This window comes from Nipponia nippon, unplaced genomic scaffold, assembly GCF_047370975.1.
Source record: "Nipponia nippon isolate SJK-2023a ecotype South Korea unplaced genomic scaffold, ASM4737097v1 scaffold_2, whole genome shotgun sequence".
NCBI lineage: Eukaryota > Metazoa > Chordata > Aves > Pelecaniformes > Threskiornithidae > Nipponia > Nipponia nippon.
This window is the reverse complement of record NW_028262336.1, coordinates 129,942,441-129,963,070: the sequence shown is the minus strand read 5'-3', so window position 1 is coordinate 129,963,070 and position 20,630 is coordinate 129,942,441. Positions and strand designations below refer to the sequence as shown.

Genomic DNA, 20,630 nt, shown 5'->3' with positions numbered 1-20,630 from the left:
GTCCGACCCCCTGCCATGGGCAGGGACATCTTCCACTAGACCAGGTTGCTCAGAGCCCCATCCAGCCTGGCCTTGAGCACTTCCAATGATGGAAGGGGGGCCAGGGCATCTGTGGGAATAACGGGCCCCCTCTGGCTCTGTCTAGCAGCAGCATCTACAGGACAGGCACCTGAGTGGCTGGACTAAGTCCAGACCCGGCAGCAAACCGCTGCCTCCTTCAAGTCGTCATTTGTCTTAATAAAGTCATTACAATTTTCTTGTTTCCTGGAAATTGGCTTTTTTGCCGACGGGCATTTTGTGGATCCCCACAACAGCGAGGATTGATGCACTGATATCCTTTTAGTCATCCGACAGCTAAACTAGGGACAACTAAAGATAGAAGTGTGGGTGAGAGAGCAAGCAAATGATAACCCTGAGCAAGTTCCTGGCACACATTTAGAGGCTGTTTCTTGGGCACGGAGCTTCCCTTCCTCTCTCCAACCGTGAGTCTTTCAAGGAGGCCTGAAGGTGTAGGGCTTCACCTCCGTCTCTGCAGCCACATTTTCTTTGCTGCCAACCCCATGTCTAGGGTAGCCACGAGCCTTCATCAGAGAGGGACCTGACACTGAAATGTGGTGAAAAGACAGATTGTTTTAGTGCCCCAGTAAACAGCTGAAAAGCAGAAGAGAAGCACAAGAGATTTCCATAGCAACCAGTGCAGAGGCTCTGCCTCCTCTGGTTTTCTCTGATTCACCTTCCCCGCACACAGACAGTCCAGGGGTGCTGGCATGAGCCCTGACCCCGCTGGAAAGGGATGGCCTTAAAGGAGGTGCAGGGAGCACATGACAGAGCCAGGCGGACAGAAGTCCCCTACACCGGCTCCTTTGCCAAAGGAAGCACCAAATTCCTCTGGAGGGGGATTCTGAACCTAAGTCTTGCTTAAAAATGCCAAAAAAAATCAATTCTTCAAGCTGATTCAAGCCCCTGAGTATAGAAACCTGCAAAGTGAAGTCATGCTCTCAGAGCCCTGAGTACAATTGCCATCGCGGTGACATCCAGCCCAAGCACTACTAATATCTGCGTTTCAGGCAATACACAGAAAGGCGAGAGCTCTGTTTGACTTTAAAATAAAGCCCCAGACAGACTCGATGCACCTTTGGTCTTCTCAGGAAAAAAAAAAACCAAACAAACAAAACCATAAAGTCACCCTGGCCAAGCTGAGGGCTACGAAAGAAGTTCTTGCACACCTGAAGATGAAGCTGGTAGGTAGCAGCTGAGGAAGCAGCTGGGCTGGAGAGCGCAGAGAGCAGAGGGGCAGCAACCGGCGGGCATCAAAGCAGGACCGTGGCTGGGGCAGCCCTGTGAGAAGAAACAACATCTGAGCCACGCTGGCATTTGAGATTTCTTCCTCTACTTATAGAGATTTGTAATAGAAACAAATACTCGTTCAGACAGGATGGCAGGTAGGGGGAGACATCCCAGCGGGACCGGACAAATCCCAGGCTTAAATTTCAATAAGAGAAATTCAGGTAAAAGAGTGAGAAATTAAAAGATTGGGACTGATCATTTGGGAAGGCTTCAGGGTCCCCACTGCTGGTGATCTTGGAGAAGAGGCTGCAGGAGGCTGTCAGCGATGACACACACAGAGCTGATCTCACCTTGGACCGAAGTGTAAGAGCAACCTGGATCGCCGTGTCCAGCCCTCTGACTGAAGGCTGCCAAGCTGTAGAAATTTAGTTTTCATGGTCAACCGGGCATCTGCACCATGTGCCATGCTGGGACGCAAAACACCTCCCAACACCCCACCTAACGAACAGATTAACGCACCGGGGGAGCGTCTCTGAGCTCAAAGACCTCTCCTGCGCCTGCAGCCCCGAAGCAGCAGGGAGTTCGGGTAAAAATCAATCCAGCACTCCTGGTTGTCCAGACTGGGGTGAAATTCCCTTAAATACGTTTGCTGTTGGTTCTTAAGGGCATTAGGCATTGGAAAGCAGGACGTGCAAACGCGAGGCATGGCTTCTCTGTGCTCTGCCCTGCTCAGCACACAGCTTTGCAAGGAAAACATAATTCCCAAGCAGACGCCCCAAAAACATGCGCAAGCGCTGATGGTTTGGTGGCATTTACTGATGCCTCATGCATGTCCCCTCCAAACCCTCTGCCCTGCTCCTCCACGACGGCTTCCTGAAGCCTTTGAACGTCCCTGTGTGAGCGGGCGTCTCTCCTGCTAGCATTCTCTCAGCAATGTACAGGTTCCCGAAGGCTCTGCTACCCTTGATCCAAAACCTGAGCGCTCTGCTCAGCTGCGGGTAAATAAACTCCAACTATAGAGTAGACAGGAGAAAGTGCTGGAGGTATCGGAAGGATGGAGAGGCACCAGAGAGATCTGGTGGCCACAGTGACCTAAAACCAAGAGAGAACAAATCTCCTGAAAAAAATCCTTAAATCTCTATTATACCCATCTTCCCCTCATTCCCAGGGCGCATGAGAGCAGTCAAACCCACGGCAGGCGACTGACAAAGTCCGGATTGTCCCATGTCCCCGCTTCCCTAGTCTGGCAGAAGACACAGCCTCTCCTGCTCCCTGTGTAAGTCCTAACACCCCAACCTCAGCCCCCACAGCTGGTGCAGGAAAGAGCAAACTCACCCCAGGGGAAGTTTCAGGGCAATGTTGGTTTATCTCCCTCTTCCTTCCCTGCTAATTCATCTCCCAGGATGACGGGATGTTACCAAGTCTCCTGTGCGCTTGGCGTTGCACAAATATTGAAGCAGGGGTCCAGGATCAGCTTAAGCAGATAATCAGAGAGACAGGACGGCTTCCTGACCCAGCGCCCACGATAACCTGGCAAGCAGAAGAGCTGGTGAGACGGCCAGGCCTCCTGCCTGCGTGGGAGCTGAGCATCTCCCACACCTTACATTTACCCCCCCAACAAGCCACGGCTCAACCTCACGTGCCCGCACGCGGCCTCGCTCATGCCAGGCCATCTCGGAGGCGGGCTTTCCAAGCGCATATTCCTCTCAGACTCATCATGAGGAGCCCAGATGTTCAAGCAATTTAGGTGTCTGGAGAGGGAGGTAGGCACCGGGTGGGATTTTGACAGCATGGAGGCTGTCAGTGTGGCCACCCTCGCCCACCCACCCGCTCCCAGCCCTTCCCGGGATGCCACACCATTTCTGGTACATCACAGCAATTTGTGGCTCTGCAGACGGGGCCTGTAGCTGCTAACAAATGAAATAGTCCTTACCCAGGCTAAAGCCACACTACGAAGTGCTTTCATCCTTCCCAAACAGGGCGGCCGCATCTAAACTCCTTTTGAAGAACAACCTGCGGCCTCAGTAACCCCAAAACCGTGCCGGGGGATGGGCTGGGTTGGGCTGGGGTTGTTCGAGACCAAAACTGCGCCAAGGATCTTTCTAAAAATTCACCAGGAGGCTTTGGGGTGTAACACAAACCCCTTCCCTGGGATCTGGACTCAGCCCCCAACCCCAGCACTTCAATTCAGGGAGCAGTTGTGCCAAGGCAGCTCCTAGTCTAGACTCCGCCGTTACCAGCCTGAGGTGGGAGGAAGGGATGCGGATTAACGAGGCCAGCAGGGAAACCAAGACAAGACTTATGGAAGATTTATGTCCAACAACGGAAAAATAGCTTTCTGGTGTCAGGGACAGGCTCAGCCAGTTGCCTGGGGAAGCATTGCTCAGGCTGAGCGGCTGGGGGAGCTGGGGGGGCTCAGCCTGGAGAAGAGGAGGCTGAGGGGAGCCCTCATCGCTCTCTGCAACTGCCTGAAAGGAGGCTGGAGCCGGGGGGGTCGGTCTCTTCTCCCCAGGAACAAGCGATGGGACGAGAGGGAACGGCCTCAAGCTGCGCCAGGGCAGGTTTGGGTTGGGTATTGGGAAAAACTTCTTCCCCGAAAGGGTGGTCAAGCATTGGAACAGGCTGCCCAGGGCAGGGGCTGAGTCCCCATCCCTGGAGGTATTTAAAGAACGGATGGATGTGGTGCTCGAGGACATGGTATAGTGATGGACTTGGCAGCAATAGGTTAACGGCTGGACTCGATGATCTTAAGGGTCTTTTCCAACCTTAACGATTCTATGATGATTCTATGATTCTATGATCCCACTGCAGGGAAAGGGGGTGACTGAAGAACCCCTTGGGAACCTTGGCAGCCCGATTTTCCATGAGTCCTGCACGCCCCTGGGCAATGCCAGGGCATGATATCACACAGATCTGAAACTCCGCGTAGCGTTTGCCTTTAATAACCAGCCAGTCAGCTTAGTACCCTGTCACTGGCAACATGGCAGGGAGGTTTGCATACCCTCATTTCCTGAGGAACACATGCATCTGGGTGCCACAGCTCCTCTCCTCATCCCTTCCCTCCTGGAAGAGTGTCCCTGCCTGGAGGAGGAAGGGGAAAAGGGGAGCTACCACGAAACAGACCCCAGGAACCGGCTCCTAAGGTAGCTGATAACCCCCCAGGGACAGAGCTGGGGTTCGCTGTAGGCACCGAGCTCCTCCCGGCCGGCAGCCAGCACCCCTCGCTCGTGCCCACGCCGCGCTGCCTTCCTTATTTTCAAAGCCTGTTTGCCTGGCTGTTCGCTGCCTCCTTTTCCCTGCTCGCCCCGCTCTGGATGCGCATCCCCTCTACGCCAGCTCTGTTTTGCAACCTCTTTCCCACGCCCCAAAAAACCCCCACGATGATTAAATGTGATTTTTGCATCTCTTCCTCCGAGGCTCCCCCATAGGATGCGGCACCTCGCAGGAGGAGAACGGTTCAAAGCCTTTCTCCCGCAGTAAAAGCTGTTAAATCGTCAGTCTGTTCCACGAGCATTGAAGCTCTCCTCCTCGTTTGCTAATCACTTAACACTGCAGGCCAAACGCTGTCAGTCTTCTGTCAGAAATGACTTTTCCTCGTATTAAACCTCTTGAGGAGTATTTGTTAAATGTCGTTAATGAAAATAATCAACTCTGCCTCGCTAAATCTTCAAACGCTGACAGCAGTGGATGTACAGCTGTGCTGTCCCTGCAGCTGCAAGGCTTCATCCAGCGCCGTAGGTAGGAGTGCAGCTCCGTAAGATTTTTAGCCCCGTTTCTTAGCTTGGGCTAAGGAGGCCTTGCAGGTCTCATCACTTCTTAATCAGCTGGACCTTTCAACCAGCCTGATGGAAAGATAGAAATCTCAAAGATATTGCACATCAAAGCGTTCTGTGCAAATGGGAGCTAGGTAGAAGAAATGCAAATTAGCGCCCTGCACTAAATTGGGTACACTAGCAGACACTGGAGAATCCACAAGGAGCAGGGCTTCATGGGCTCTGTGTGGAAGTGCAGTGTTGAAACCATAGAATCACAGAAGGGTTTGGGATGGAAGGGGCCTTTAAAGCCCATCCAGTCCCACCCCTGCCATGGGCAGGGACAGCTTCCACCAGATCAGGGTGCTCACAGCCCCAGCGAGCCTGGCCTTGGATGTTTCCAGGGATGGGGCATCTCCCACCTCTCGGGGCAACCTGGGCCAGTGTCTCACCACCCTCAACGTAAAATATTTCTTCCTTCCATCCAGTCTGAATCTCCCCTCTTTCAGTTTAAAACCATCCCCCCTTGTCCTGTCGCAGCAGGCCCTGCTAAAAAGCCTGTCCCCACCTTTCTCACAAGCCCCCGTTAAGCACGGCAAGGCCGCAATCAGGTCTGCCCGCAGCCTCCTCCTCTCCAGGCTGAACCCCCCCAGCTCTCAGCCTCTCCTCCCAGCAGAGCTGTGCCACCCTCGCACCATTGCTGTGGCCTCCCCTGGCCCCGCTCCAACAGCTCCATGTCCTTCCCGTGCTGAGGACCCCCGAGCTGGACGCGGGGCTCCAGGGGGGTCTCCCCAGAGCGGGGCAGAGGGGCAGAATCCCCCCCCTCGCCCCGCTGCCCACGCTGCGGGGGATGCAGCCCAGGAGACGCTTGGCTTTCTGGGCTGCCAGCGCACATCGCCGGCTCATGGCCAGCTTTTCATCCCCCAGCACCCCCAAGTCCTTCTCCTCAGGGCTGCTCTCCACCCCTCCATCCCCCAGCCTGTACGGACACCGGGGGTTGCCCCCACCCAGGTGCAGGACCTTGCACTTGGCCTTGTTGAACCTCATGGTGTTCACACAGCCCCACTTCTCCAGCCCGTCCAGGTCCCTCTGGATGCCATCCCGTCCCTCAGGCCTGGCACCCGCACCACTCAGCTTGGTGATTTGAAATTTTGTAATTTGATTTTATGTGATTGAATTTATGTGAATTGATTTTATGTGATGGAAATTTGATGATTTGATATGATGTGATTTACTCAACCTCCCTGCCCCTCGCACCCTAAATAATTAGGCAAGAGTAGGACCTGCCCCATCACCCCCTTCACCCCTCCTCAGTGAGTTATTTAGCAGATGTGATGAATTTCAAGTCCCTGTTTCAAGCAACAATAGAAAATGATGGGTTGGGGGGCAACCTGAAATTTTGGGGGTTAGCCTGAGGCTGCAAGTTGGCGATTTGGGTTCCTCCAGACCCCGTGGCTGTGGAACTGTGCACCAAGCAACAACGCTGACTGAATACCTACAAGCAGGTATTAGCCAGAAAGGGTTAAACTAAAGGGTTGGTGCGATACCGGCCCCTGTGCTCTGCCAGTTAACGCAGCAGAGAGTTCATAACCTGCTCATCTCATCTGTGAAGCTCCTGGACCTTTACAGGCGGCCAGGTGTTCTTCACAGTTTCACGTCCCCTAACAGGCGCTGAGGAGCCCAAAATGGAGCATGTGCTGTGGATATAAGGAAGAAAAGCTGTAAGTAACAGCAAATCAACATAGGATTGTTAGCACATGGGGATTTTGTGGTGTCTTTTTAAAGATCTTGTAGGAAAAGTAAGTTTGCAGAGGACACCCAGTCGGGCGGGAGCGTTGATCTGCTGGGGGGCAGGGAGGCTCTGCAGAGGGCCCTGGCCAGGCTGGGTCGATGGGCCCAGGCACTGGGTGAGGGGCAGCAAGGCTCAGGGCCGGGTCCTGCACTGGGGGCACAACAACCCCAGGCACCGCTGCAGGCGTGGGGAGGAGCGGCTGGGAGCTGCCCGGCGGGAAAGGGCCTGCGGGTGCTGGTCCACAGCCGCTGAACATGAGCCAGCAGTGTGCCCAGGTGGCCAAGGGGGCCAGTGGCACCCTGGCTTGTATCAGGAACGGTGTGGCCAGCAGGAGCAGGGCAGGGATGGTCCCCCTGTGCTGGGCACTGGGGAGGCCGCCCCTCGAATGCTGTGCTCAGCGCTGGGCCCCTCACCCCAAGGCGGCCATGGAGGGGCTGGAGCGTGGCCAGAGCAGGGCAGCGAGGCTGGGGCAGGGGCTGGAGCCCAAGGCTGGGGAGGAGCGGCTGGGGGAGCTGGGGGGGCTCAGCCTGGAGAAGAGGAGGCTGAGGGGAGCCCTCATCGCTCTCTGCAACTGCCTGAAAGGAGGCTGGAGCCGGGGGGGTCGGTCTCTTCTCCCCAGGAACAAGCGATGGGACGAGAGGGAACGGCCTCAAGCTGCGCCAGGGCAGGTTTGGGTTGGGAATTGGGAAAAACTTCTTCCCCAAAGGGCTGTCAGGCCCTGGCCCAGGCTGCCCAGGGCAGGGGCTGAGTCCCCATCCCTGGGGGGATTTAAAAGCCGGGGAGATGTGGTGCTTGGGGACATGGTTTAGTGGTGGCCTTGGCAGTGCTGGGTTAATGGTTGGACTCGATGATCTTGAGGGTCTTTTCCAACCTTAACGATTCTGTGATTGTATGATTGTATGAAGAGGGTGGAAGGGGAGCAGGAGGCCGGGATGGCCTGCACCATGCCCCACGGACACGCTCCCGGGCTGCCGGGAGCCCCCATCCACGAGGGAAGGTCTTAAACCCTCTGAGAAACCACCGGGATTTGAAGCAGCTCCGTGAAACCCCATCCGGCAGCAACAACCTGAGATTACAGCCTTCCATGAAGCACCTGGTGAGGCTGAAATAAAAGATGTCCGCCACACAGAGCCAGCTGTGGAGGACCTTCCCCACAGCCTAGGGAGCGGCAGTTTGCTAAGGAGCGTGCAGCCAGCAAGCCCTACGCCCTCCCCGGGGTGATGGAGGGGGCACAAGGCTCCTTCGGGGCCAGGGCTCGCCCACAGGGAGCCCCTCTCCCGCCATGCAGCCCCTGACAGGGCGCGCGGCCTCTGATAGGCCCCGTACCACACAGAGCCCTCACGGCTACTGAGGCAACCGGGAGGTGGCCCCTCCTTATATAGCCGTGCTCATGAATAACCAATAAGAAGGCGTGGCCAGTGAGGAGGCGTGGTCAACGAGGAGGCGGTGCTCGTGAAGCCTGACGCGCCGCCATGCTCATGAATATGAAGCGCGGGGCGTGTCTCCTTATTAATTATGCGGGGTGGGCGGGGCCTCCCGCCCCAACGTTCTGTCCCTTCAAAGTGTGAGAAGATGGCGGCGGCGGCGGGCCCCGGCGGCCGGGCCGCGGTACCGGTGCGGCGGGGTCGACGGCGGCGGGGTCGGGCCGGGGCGGCGGCGGAGGAGGACGAGGTGGTGTTGGCGGTGGCCGAGTGCCCGGTCTGCCGCCAGGCGCTGGCGGAGGCGGTGACGCCGCCCTGCCGCCACTCCTTTTGCCTCGCCTGCTTCCAGCGTTGCCTGCAGGGCCCGGGCCTCTGCTGCCCGCTCTGCCGCAGCCGTCTCTCCACCTGGGCCCGCCGCCAGCAGGCCCGCACCGAGCCCGCCGCGACGACGGCCGCCGGAGGAGGCGGGGAGCAGCGGCCGCCGGACCAAGGTGCGGCGGCGGCGGCGGCGGCGGCGGCGGCAGCGGCGGCGGGCCCCTGCCCCTCCCCCTCCCCCCGGTCCCAACGGCGGGGGGGGGCGGGGGGGGGCTGGGCCCCGAGGGGGCGGGGCCGGCGAGCGGGAGGTGCGATGAGCCGGCGGGGGCTCAGCCCCGAGGGGGGCGGGGCCTGCCAGGAGGGTGAGCTGAGTTTGCGGGGGCTCAGCGCCCTCCTGCGGGGCTGAGCTGGGGAAAGGGGGGGGGGCGGCGGGGCTGAGCCCCCCTCCTTGGCAGTGGAGGAAGATGGGCCTTGGAGGGGCAGCCCCGGGGACGGGGGGACGTTTCCCCACCTCGCCATGCCCAGATCAAACATCTCCTCCATGCACTGAGCGCGGCCGGGCTCAGCCGTCGGGCCGACAGCATCAGCGGTGGGGAACGGCGGGGGCAGCCGAACGGTGCCCCCCTACCCGGAGCGCCGGGGAGGTGCCAAGGGGCAGCGGGCTGCCGGCAGCGTCTCGCCCCCTCCTCAACCCCACGTTCATCCACGGGTTTTCACAAAACAGGGGCAGGTCTGGCTTCTCCTTCGAGCGCCTCCTTGAACCCCGAAATGGCAAACGGCCAATTATTTTTTATAATAACGTTGCCCAAAAAGCGAAGGGTTACGGCAGTGCTGCCCGTCGGAAGGGCTGGTAAAAGTCGGGCGGGTTCCTGCCGCGTCGAGAGACGAAAGCTATTGCGCCGTGGGAAGTCCCGCTCCCTTGTTGACATAAGAAAAAGTCCATCATTTTTGAGTTCATGGCTTTTTGTCACGAGTTTCCTCCCCGTCTCAAAAGCCGGCAGCCTTCCTCAACTCCTGGAAAACCGCTCCCTGCCTTTCATTTAAAATAAATCCTTGGTTGAGCTGGCGGCGTTGCTCTTTCCCGGTGGGAGCCGAGGCGCTGCGGAAGATGCCCACCTTGCTGCTGTCAAAACTCCCGGTGCGCCGGGATCGCCCGCCGGCGCCGCGGTGCGTGTTGGTCGGAGAGGTGATGCGGCAGCGCTGGCAGAGATCGGTCGCCTACGCTGCGCTTGCACGAGCGCTTCACCAACGTAGCAGCGCCGGTGGGAGCCCTGTGGAGCAGGGAGGGCTTTAAGCTACGGATAAATGTCCTGTTAGCCGTCCAGCTGTGCCCTGACCGTTTCTTTTTGAGCCTGTTACTGGTCTCCCGGTTCGTGCTTGTGTCAGCACCCTCTTAATTTGCTGCGGGAAAAATTGGCAGGATGAGCTTAAACAGCTTAAATTGGTGGTTTGAACTAACCCCACTAACCTTTGCTGGAAGCGAACTGGGAAGCCTTGGCGCAGAAGGATTTGCTGAATCAATGAACAGACGGGCTGGTCCGGAGGGAGCCGAGCCAGGCGGCTGGGAGCGGTTCCTCCCTGGCCCAGCCGGAGGAGGGACAGCAGAAGCTCCCCGAGCCGATCTCCACTCCAAGGCAGTGCTGTCGGTCATGCTTAAATATACTCGGCTTGGTCCGACCTAGCTTGAATGAGGATATCCAGCTGTGCTGCAGGAATGCTTACGCGGTGCCTTGGCTGTTGGTTTTGGGTTTTTTTTAATTTTAATTCTCTGCTTGTCTTGAATTGTCTAAGATGTATATATTTTGCAGCAGGGCACGCGGTCATCATGTTGGTTGTCATTTTCTGCCTGCCTGAATTTCCTAAAGCTCTGGAAGTGTCTTGGAGAGAATCATGGAGGGTCTTAGCGCTGAGAAACGTGGGGTGTGCCCCCCAAACGTGGACGGACACCTGCACCTGAGCGTCACCTTGTACACCTGGAGTATGGCTTTGTCACGGGCACTCTAAATTGGGCCAGACTAACCCCTACTCGCGCTGTACTCCGTGTTTCATAGCGTAGACCTTGCCACTGTAAAATTGCGCTGAAAGCTGTAGAGCAGTTGAGTTAACAGCTGATGAGGTGAGCTAAAATGAGCTGTCATCTTGAACGGCATTTCTGCTGCATTTCCAGCCTAGGCTCAAGCTTGTCCTTAAGCAGCGCCAGACGGCTGCGGCGGGCTAAAAGCTGTGAAGGTAATTGGCCACTTACGTTGTAAGTTGGGATAATAGTGTGGAAATCAAAGGTAGTTGATCCATTACAAATGGTAACCTACTACATACACATACTGAACATGAGCCAGCAGTGTGCCCAGGTGGCCAAGAGGGCCAGTGGCATCCTGGCTTGTATCAGGAACGGTGTGGCCAGCAGGAGCAGGGCAGGGATGGTCCCCCTGTGCTGGGCACTGGGGAGGCCGCCCCTCGAATGCTGTGCTCAGCGCTGGGCCCCTCACCCCAAGGCGGCCATGGAGGGGCTGGAGCATGGCCAGAGCAGGGCAGCGAGGCTGGGGCAAGGGCTGGAGCCCAAGGCTGGGGAGGAGCGGCTGGGGGAGCTGGGGGGGCTCAGCCTGGAGAAGAGGAGGCTGAGGGGAGCCCTCATCGCTCTCTGCAACGGCCTGAAAGGAGGCTGGAGCCGGGGGGGTCGGTCTCTTCTCCCCAGGAACAAGCGATGGGACGAGAGGGAACGGCCTCAAGCTGCGCCAGGGCAGGTTTGGGTTGGGTATTGGGAAAAACTTCTTCCCCAAAGGGCTGTCAGGCCCTGGCCCAGGCTGCCCAGGGCAGGGGCTGAGTCCCCATCCCTGGAGGGATTTAAAAGCCGTGTAGATGTGGTGCTTGGGGACATGGTTTAGTGGTGGCCTTGGCAGTGCTGGGTTAACGGTTGGACTCGATGATCTTAAGGGTCTTTTCCAACCTTAACGATTCTATGATTCTATGATCCTACATGCAGAGAGAGCGAGCGAGCAGTGGATGTGGTTTATCTTGACATTAGTGAGGCTTCTCAGAGAATCACAGCATAGCTGAGGTTGGCAGGGACCTCTGAAGCCCCAACCCCTGCTCAAAGCAGGGTCACCAGCAGCAGGTTGCCCAGGAGCGTGTCTAGTTGGGTTTTGACTGTCTCCAAGGTTGGAGACTCTTCAGCTTCTCTGAGCAACCTGTGTCAGGGGTTGACCACCCTGACGGTAAAAAAGTGTTTTCCTATGTTAAATGGAACTTCTTGTATTTCAGTTTGTGCCCATTTCCTCTTGTCCTGTCTCTGGGCACCACTGAGGAGAGCCTGGCTCTGTCTTCTCTACTGTCTTCCACCAGGTATTTAAACACATTGGTAAGATCCCCCCGAGCCTTGTCTTCTCCAGGCTGAACAATCCCAGCTCTCTCAGCCTCCTCTTGTATGTCAGATACTCCGATCACTTGATGATCTTCATGGCCCTTGACTGGTCCAGATAAATAACATCCACGGCTCTCCACTCATCCACTGAGCCAGTCATCTCATCATGGAAGACCACTACTTTGGTTGAGCATGCTTTCCTTTTTTTAAATCCAAGCTGACTACCTCCTGAACATGTCCTTGTCTAGAAGTGGTTCCCAGGAATAGTTGCTCCATCACCTTCCCAGGGGTCAAGGTGGGGCTGGTCCTGACATTTCTCCTCCTTGCCATTTTTGAAGGGAGGAGTGGCATTTGCTTTCTTCCAGGCCTCATGAACTTCTCCCGATCACCATGGCCTTTCAAAGGTAACGAAGAGTGGCCTCACAGTGACGTTGGCCGGCTCCCTCAGCACTCGTGGGTGCAACCCATTAGGTCCCATGGACATGCATATGTCTAGTTTGTTTAAATGTTCCCTAACCTGATCCTTCTTCCAAGGATGGCGCGTCTTCCTTGCTCCAGACTTTCCCCCTCGTCTTATGGGCATGGGATTCCTGAAGCTGGTCTTAGAATCACAGAAGGGTTTGGGTTGGAAGGGACCTTCAAAGATCATCGAGTCCAGCCTCCCTGCCATGGGCAGGGACATCTTCCACTAGATCAGCCTCACCTTGAGCGCTTCCAATGATGGGGCATCCACAACCTCTCTGGGCAACCTGTGCCAGTGTCTCACCTCCCTCATCATAAAACATCTCTTCCTTATATCTAGTCTGAAGACTAATCTCCCTTCTTTCAGTTTAAAAACATTATGCCTTGTCCTATCGCAGCAGGCCCTGCTAAGAAGTCTGTCCCCATCTTTCTTATAAGCCCCTTTAAGCACGGCAAGGCCGCAATCAGGTCTGCCCGCAGCCTCGTCCTCTCCAGGCTGAACCCCCCCAGCTCTCAGCCTGTCCTTCCAGCAGAGCTGTGCCACCCTCGCACCATTGCTGTGGCCTCCTCTGGACCCACTCTAGCTGTAAAGGCTAAGGAAAGGAGGCATTGAACATCTCAGCCTTTTCCGTGTCCTCCCCTGCCCCGCCCAGCAGCAGACCCACATTTGCCTTTTGCTGCCGATGTACTTGTAGAAGCCTTTCTTTTTGCCCATCGTGTCCATTTGCTTTTCGCCCTTTTGACTCTCCTCTCCCGTAAGATCCGCACTGACACGCCGGTGGAGACCTGGGGAGACCTTATCAGTGTTAAGGTCCTCAGATCCCTGAGAGGAGGCCATAAAGGCAGCAGAGCCAGGCTCTTCTCAGTGATTCCCAGTGACGGGACAGGAGGCCGTGGGCACAAACTGAAACACAAAAGAAGTTTCACTTGCCATAAGGAAAAAAACCCTTTTACTGTGAGGGTGGCCAAGCACTGGCACAGGTTGCCCAGGGAGGTTGTGGAGTCTCCATCCTCGGAGGTAGTCAAAACCCAACTGGACATGGACCTGAGGGGGTTACCGAGCAGAGGGGTTTGGGCTCCAGAGGTCTTTGCCAACCTCAACTATTCTGCGATTCTGTTATCAAACACTGAATAAGCTAATGTATTTAATTAAATCACTTAAAATCTGCAAAATCTTAAAAACTACTTGGTATGACCTCTTGACGTACCTGGATTATTCCAGCTTAAATTGGCCAATTAATTGCGGTTTCAAGTCTCGATTTTTGTCATTTAGTTTGGGGTTCGTACGTAATAGTGGACTTAAAGAGCTCGCTCTCTCTGCTGCCTTCAGCCTGGCCTCCAGCTGCTGCTCCAGAAGGGTGTGAGTGGCCCATAGGTCCCATGTCCTCTCCGCCTGCTCTGTGGGCATCTCTAAGTACCATATAACACCTGGAAAGGCACCCTAGATGCTGGCGTAAAACCAAATTTTGAGCTGAAGATGCAGTACTGGCTGTAATACCTTGCTGAGTAAGGTTTCTTATATTAAAACAGTTGCCTGGTGAAAGTCTTGGAAGGCAGATAGGTGCAGCAGATGGGAGGCTCGGAGACTGCGGGTACGTGTTTGAGGATTCAGCTAGCCAAGAAGAAGAAAGAACATAACATGTTCACGACGAGGTGCTCAGCCTGATTTGTAAGAAAATAAGTACAGTCACATTTCTCCCAAGGAAGAGGGAACACCCTATGAATTCAGACAAAAGAAAAGGATCTTGTGAAAAAGGACAAGCAGGTGAGATGGTGGCTGTATCTTCTCAGACAGCAGGCACAAGGCTCACCTTCAGTATCAGATACTCACCCCCATCGATAGATTTTTGCCTATCAATCCTGACATTACCGTCCCAGATTACAGATGACTTCAGGGAGCTTGGAAAATTGCTGAAGGACAAGTGTTCCCCCATGAACTGAGAAACAGAAATTCAGTTTTCCAAGGAAAGGCCTTGTTAAGTTGGTCAAGAGCTTTAAACTCCTAACATGAAAGTGATCTGAGAGGGAGAGAATAAATGACTGCTTTTGGAAGGGACAGGGGAAGTTTGCTCCCCTACGCCGAGGTAGGATTGAGTGTACCTAAAGCATTCCTCGTAGACGTCCGAGTCGTCCGTTCGTACACAGATGGCCGAAGGCGATCCCACGGCCGCCTTTGTTTCAGCCTCTGAACGCTTGGAAAATTTTGCCTAATATCGAATCAAAATCTCCTTTGTTACAAACGCAGCTGATTTCTTTTGTTTCTCTTCTGCCCGGTAGCTATGCAGAAAAATTAATAACCGATGCTTTTATAAGAGGGGTGGGGTGTTTTTGCCAGACTTCTAACATGACTTCCCCCTCCTTCCTCCGAGTCTTTTTTTGGCTGTGGTTTCCCTCTTTCCCCGCCGGACCAGTCCAGTCTAGTTCTTGAGCGTTTCCTGGTGATTCCTTAATTTCCTGTCATTTCTGCTCTTCTGTAGCCTGTCGCCAGTTTTTTTGTCTCAAGACCACAGTGCTAAGAGTTTAGAAACGATGAAGCCTTTCCCTGCTCCATGAAAAGCAGCGATTTACTCCCCATGCCAACCTGATTAAAGTCGACACCACCTCTTTTCTCCTCCTTGTCGCAGCGTTGGTGTTGTACGGCTGTTCGATGGGATGGGTTAAATTTAAGATCGCCCGGGAAAAGAAATAAGGTAGGGGTGCGGTAACAACTGCGCCATGAGACTGTTGGAGTGCTCGCCTCCTCCCTCGCTGTCCTCTCTCCGGTCATCCACGATACTGAAATTATTTTTAATCTGCCATTCAAGCCATTAATGAAGAGAATGATTAGGACCAGACCCAGAGCTAGCTCCAGTGGCCAATGCGAGAGGCTGTCCTGGCATGGCAGTGGATCATTAATTCTTGGAAAATAATTTTTCAGCTAGTTGTGCATCCATCTGAATAGCGGTTATACCTCGACTAGCTTTTTTTTTTCTCACTGTGCTTCTAAGAATGTTTTTTTTTATACGCTTCCAAATGAAGAAGACAAAATATTCTTGGCATACTGTTACTCAGGGTGCTGAGGACGGGGTTATCCTGCGAAACAGGGATATATCCGGATAATACGGGAACTAGAGGGTGAGCTGGGAGTCGGCATGCAAGGAAACCTCATGGAATGAGCCTGTGTCTGCTGGAATTTCAGCTCCGCCTGGGGACCAGCCCTGCTGTACCCAACCTGGCAGCTCCGCGGGGCTGCATGTGCGTCTCCGGCAGCTCCAGGAGAGCACGCCAGCTTTCGTGTTTGTGCAGTGCTGCGCCTGAGCTGAAACGGTCTCCATGAGCCCAAAGGGTCTCGGCACTACACCGTGTCCAGCAAAATTTCTTAACCTGTTTTCATGAGGTGGAGAGCTATCGCTCCGTGCCCCACTCCCACTCCTGAAAGCTTCTCCATCTGGGACTCAGCTTCTTCCCTCCAATGCTTTCATACCACACTCCTACCTCCCCAGCCAGCTCTTCTCCCTTCCCCACAGCCGCATAAGGGCAGGATTTTGAGTTCCTTTGCAGTGGCTCCTACTCTTGTATTTTCTTTCCTTATGCATTTCTGTCCAGAGCAAGTTTTGGACAGTGCAGGAGGGCAGGTCCTGCATGGGCTGCTCAAAAATACGTGGGTGACCCCTAACCCAGCGCATCCTGCTAGTCCTTAACTTTCTCTGTAAAGAAAAATTGTGGCTATCTTGGTCTCTACAGCAGGTAAAATACCCTCTCACCCCCAAGAGGTGAACTCCTATTACTTGTTTCCCCCTCATCCCCTAATTATCCCATCAAAGAAGGAGATTGGATTGAATTAATGCGAGTTGTTCGTACAGAGTTGGTGTTAGTTTGTCGGCTGCCTGTTACCTTCTAGATACTTGCTAATGAACTAACGATCGGTTGTAGTACCCGTGCGCGTATTGAAACTAAGCCTGCTCTTTTACAGTTTTCAAGTAGCTGCTTCCCCTCTCGTTCCCCTACTTCTCCATGACCTTAAAGAAAAGCCTTTTGCTCCAGGGAGCCTCAAAAATAACCACAAACAGCTCAGAACTTGCCGAGGGGGATTTCACCAGCTTCCTAAAGCCACCTCTTCTCTCTCTCCCTCTCGCATCCCCAGACAGCCTCTTCATCTTCCATCTTTATTCAAAGCCTCTTCCCGGGGGTTGCTACCAGCAGGAACACATCTTTTGGATTTATACCCAATGTGGCTCGAACAACCCCCGTCTTCGCCGAGACTGGCTCTCCGCACACCATGCGGAGGCATCGACCAATTCTTGGCCACATCCCTGGAGAGGTCTTTCCTTTTGCAGTCTATTGTATTCTTGAACTGGGTACGTTCCTTTTAGCTTTAATGGCCGTTCATCTATTTATGCCGCTGTGTGACTCAGAAATTTTATAAATCCTATCGTAAGACCTATTTACTGTACGTGCATCGGGTGAAACCTGCTGCCTTGCATTCACTGTTAGCTGTCCATAGAAACCAGGCAAGACAGACCCTTCGTATGGATGAGAAACAGTATTCAGGAGAGTTCTTCCAAAATACCTTTCCTTTGCGCTTTTTGTGCCATCCTTATTTACTTCTTGTTTCCGCACTCCTGTTTCTTGAAGTACCTGATCACAGTTCATTTTTGGTAAACACCAAAGCATCACTCTTCTGAACACTTAAGCTTTCACTGTGTCAAGTATTTCGCTGCCCTCTTCCCATTAACTGATGGACTTTGTTGTTTTCTGTCTTGCTTTCAATGCATGCCTAGGTCCACTTCTTGGTGGCTTGGTGCACCTTTTCCCAGCTCCCCAAGCCAAGCTTTTGAAAATGAAGAAACGGAATGAGAGGCGCGGGGGAAAGCAATGCTTTCTGTGCCCCGGCATCAGTGCTGGGGGAGCCGGGTCGCTCTGTTTGGAACGTAAATTAAGCAAAATTAGGTGATTCTGCCCCTCTGCCCCACTCTGGGGAGACCCCCCTGGAGCCCTGCGTCCAGCTCGGGGGTCCTCAGCACGGGAAGGACATGGAGCTGTTGGAGCGGGGCCAGGGGAGGCCACAGCAATGGTGCGAGGGTGGCACAGCTCTGCTGGGAGGAGAGGCTGAGAGCTGGGGGGGTTCAGCCTGGAGAGGAGGAGGCTGCGGGCAGACCTGATTGCGGCCTTTTTACCAAGGCCTGTAGCGACAAGGGGCAATGGCTTCAAACTGAAAGAGAGTAGGTTTAGATAAGGAGGAAATTCTTTACGCTGAGGGTGGTGGGACACTGGCCCAGGTTGCCTAGAGAAGTTGTGGATGCCCCATCCCTGGAAGTGTTCAAGGTCAGGTTGGACAGGGCTCTGAGCATCCTGATCTAGTGGAAGGTCATAAAATCATGGAATCATTTAGGTTGGAAAAGACCTTTGAGATCATCAAGTCCAACCATAAACCTAACACTGCCAAGTCCAACACTAAATGTCCCTGCCCATGGCAGGGGGGTTGGACTAGATGATCTTCAAAGGTCCCTTCCAACCCAAACCATTCTGTGATTCTATGAAATCTGTTGGGAAGGCTTGGGGTGATTGCTGAAATTATTGGTACTAGCCTATTTAGGATGTAGCAAGTGAGGGAGAAACGGCAGTATGTTAATAGCTATCAACCACATAAACGTTTTTCTAGTGTCATCTCCTGCTTCAGCTGGAACTCCAGGCTGAGAACGAGATTAAATCTTTTTTTGTCCCATTTGTGCTTGAGAACTGGTTTGGAGCCTGTTGTGGTACAGGAGCTGCTTTGGGGTGAAAAAACTTTTTTGGAGGGTTGCATTTCTTTTTTTAGCAGATTGGTCTTAGCTTGACTAAGGGTGGTGAGGCACTGGCACAGGTTGCCCAGAGAAGCTGTGGATGCCCCATCCCTGGAAGTGTTGAAGGTGAGGTTGGACGGGGCTTTGAGCAACCTGATCTAGTGGAAGGTGTCCCTGCCCATGGCAGGGGGTTGGAACCAGGTGATCTATGATGTCACTTCCAACCCAAACCCTTCTGTGATTCTATGACTCCGTTTCTGTCTCCGCTTTGCTGTGACAACGGGTGCCCGCGGCAGGGCAGGAGAAGTGGGCTGCCGATGCCGCGTGTTGTCCCACCGGTATGTGACAGCCCTAAGTCTTCCTACAGCCCCAACCTTACCGAGTCTTCCACTTAAGAAATAGTTGCAGATTTGTGGCCAAAAGGTACCGAGTTTTAATTTCTTGTTTCCAAATATGTCCCGATCCACTGCTGTCGAAGTATATATGTGTATATATGAAGTACACCATTCGTGTGTCTTCATGTAATTTAGTTAACATCCTTTTAAAAGAACTAGAATAGTTAATTCTTGTTGGAAAACTGTTTCCAAACCTCTCCGTAGTCAGAAAATTTCTAACTTCTTGTTTTGTGTTTTGAAAACATTAAGATCTCATCCTCATCTGCAAGTATAAACACTAACTGCTGGAAGTTAAAAGGAAAAACAGTGAAAACCTCAAGGTTTTGATTTTCCCTGCCAGGAATAAAGGGAAGCTACAAAGTCTGCTGAAAGTTTCGATGGAAGCTGGGGGTGAGAAGGCTTCGCTGCCACGGATGGCAGAGCTTTGACTTGCCGGATGGCATCGGTTTGGCAAAACCCAGAAGCCTCTGAACGACAGACAGGGAACCGAAGGGTTTCTGAATTGAGTTCAACTTATTTTTATTCAGCCCGTGTTGCTGAATTCACCAGATGGATGTTTCTGAATCTATCGCCAGTAAATATAAAATCTGCTGGTCAGGAGCGTGGATTAACGGCGACGGTGTGTAATGCACACTTCTGCGTGCTAACGTTGCAAGGATGGAGTCATTCGAGGGGATTGCGGCTACAAGTCAGATGCCTCTTATGAAGAAAACCAGTGTTAAATAGTTTGAAAATCTTTTGTCCTCTCAAATAGTGCAGAAATCAATCGTTTTTTCCAAGATTGAGCACAATAGGATGAAACCCTTGTCTGCCGGCATGAAAGAGCAGGGTGCCAGGTTTGACCCTGCCGCTCCGACTGTTTCGGTGCTATCACCCTGCTTGGAAGGAGCATCCCAGTGCCAGCCTTCCCAACAGCCCTTCCAAGCCGGCTTCATTCAGAAACCCTTTCTGTTGACCCCGCAGCTCACTCGAGAGGAAGAGCAAGCAGGAGCTTTGCTGCAAAATCAAGCAAAAGGCCATTTCTTCCATCATCTTACCCATTCGCATTGTTCTCCTAGGCCATAGCACACATCAGAACAGCTGAGCAGCCTTGTCCTGGACCTGAACATGCAGAATTAGCCCACGGAGGCGGGCCGGAGGAATATGCATGATGCTCTGATCATCTTGCCTTCCTCCCCAGCTGCATCCCGGTGCGAACGGGTCTGGTTCGATTCGCAGCGGTTCTGCGCCGATGGGAGTATCCTTGGCTGGGGGCAGCCACCGTGCAGCATCGCTCTCACCCAGAAACTGTAATGGGGTGTTGTAAATGTAGATACGCAGTTGTGCGTGTGTTTTTGTATTCATCTCTTCTATGCAGAGTTAGAGATTTGGGGTCTCTCACTTTTGACCCATCTCTAAAATAGACAAGTTGGTCCATAAAGATGCTATAGATAAAATTGCCTCCACCTGGTGCTGGATCACTTTAGCTAACCCGGCACAACTTTATAGATAAATGTCGTTCCATTATTTAAAATCTCTTCTGGCTTGCTGATCCCCTGTAAGGAACGAAACAGTTTATGTGGCTTGTCTTTACTGCGGCGTGTTTCCCTCGGGTTAGCTCGTATGCTTTTATTCCCCCGGAGGGAAAAAATACACCTTTTTAGCTATGAAGATAAGGTCTGAGACAAGCCTTAAACATTCAGAAGTAATTGAAGGTTGCTGCGGGCGCGTTAGAGATTGCTGCTGCTCTTGGGACTGTCTCCGTGGAAGTTCAGCTTGATAAAATTCACAAAGAACTGGAACTGCTCAAGGACACAATTGAAAAAACATTTTGAGAAGCCGGTGGAAGGTTTCCAGCGCGGCCGGTTGCAGGCGCAGAAGCAGGAGCGAGGAATGCAGCCCAGCCTCCCCAGCATCGCCACCGCTCGGGATTTTTATCACACATGTTGGGACATTTTGGATGTTTTCCTTTAAAAACAAGCCTAGCTCGTGCAGGCGTGCGAGTAAGAGGGAATAGCAGCTCTTTTTTAAAAAAAATAATCTGTATGCTTGATTACAAGAGGGTTTTTTTCCCCCTTTTAACGCAAATATTAAAGAAATACTTTGT

The 20,630-nt window shown here is 53.5% G+C and overlaps 1 protein-coding gene across 7 annotated transcripts in view; it reads left to right on the top strand.

Moving 5' to 3' along the window:
• Positions 1-8,388: 8,388 nt before the first annotated feature.
• Positions 8,389-20,630, top strand: part of RNF169 (ring finger protein 169) — a 29,762-nt gene continuing 17,520 nt past the window's right edge. For 6 of the 7 annotated variants that reach the window (XR_015705194.1, XR_015705193.1, XR_015705192.1 and 3 more), the window contains exon 1: positions 8,389-8,743. Coding sequence is in view for 4 of the 7 variants with exons in the window: in XM_087759555.1 (XP_087615681.1) it covers positions 8,404-8,743 (340 nt within the window). In the remaining 3 variants the exon portion in view is untranslated. Of the gene's footprint in view, positions 8,744-11,451; positions 11,907-20,630 lie in introns of those variants that run through there. The other variant, XM_087759556.1, reaches the window with a different exon arrangement.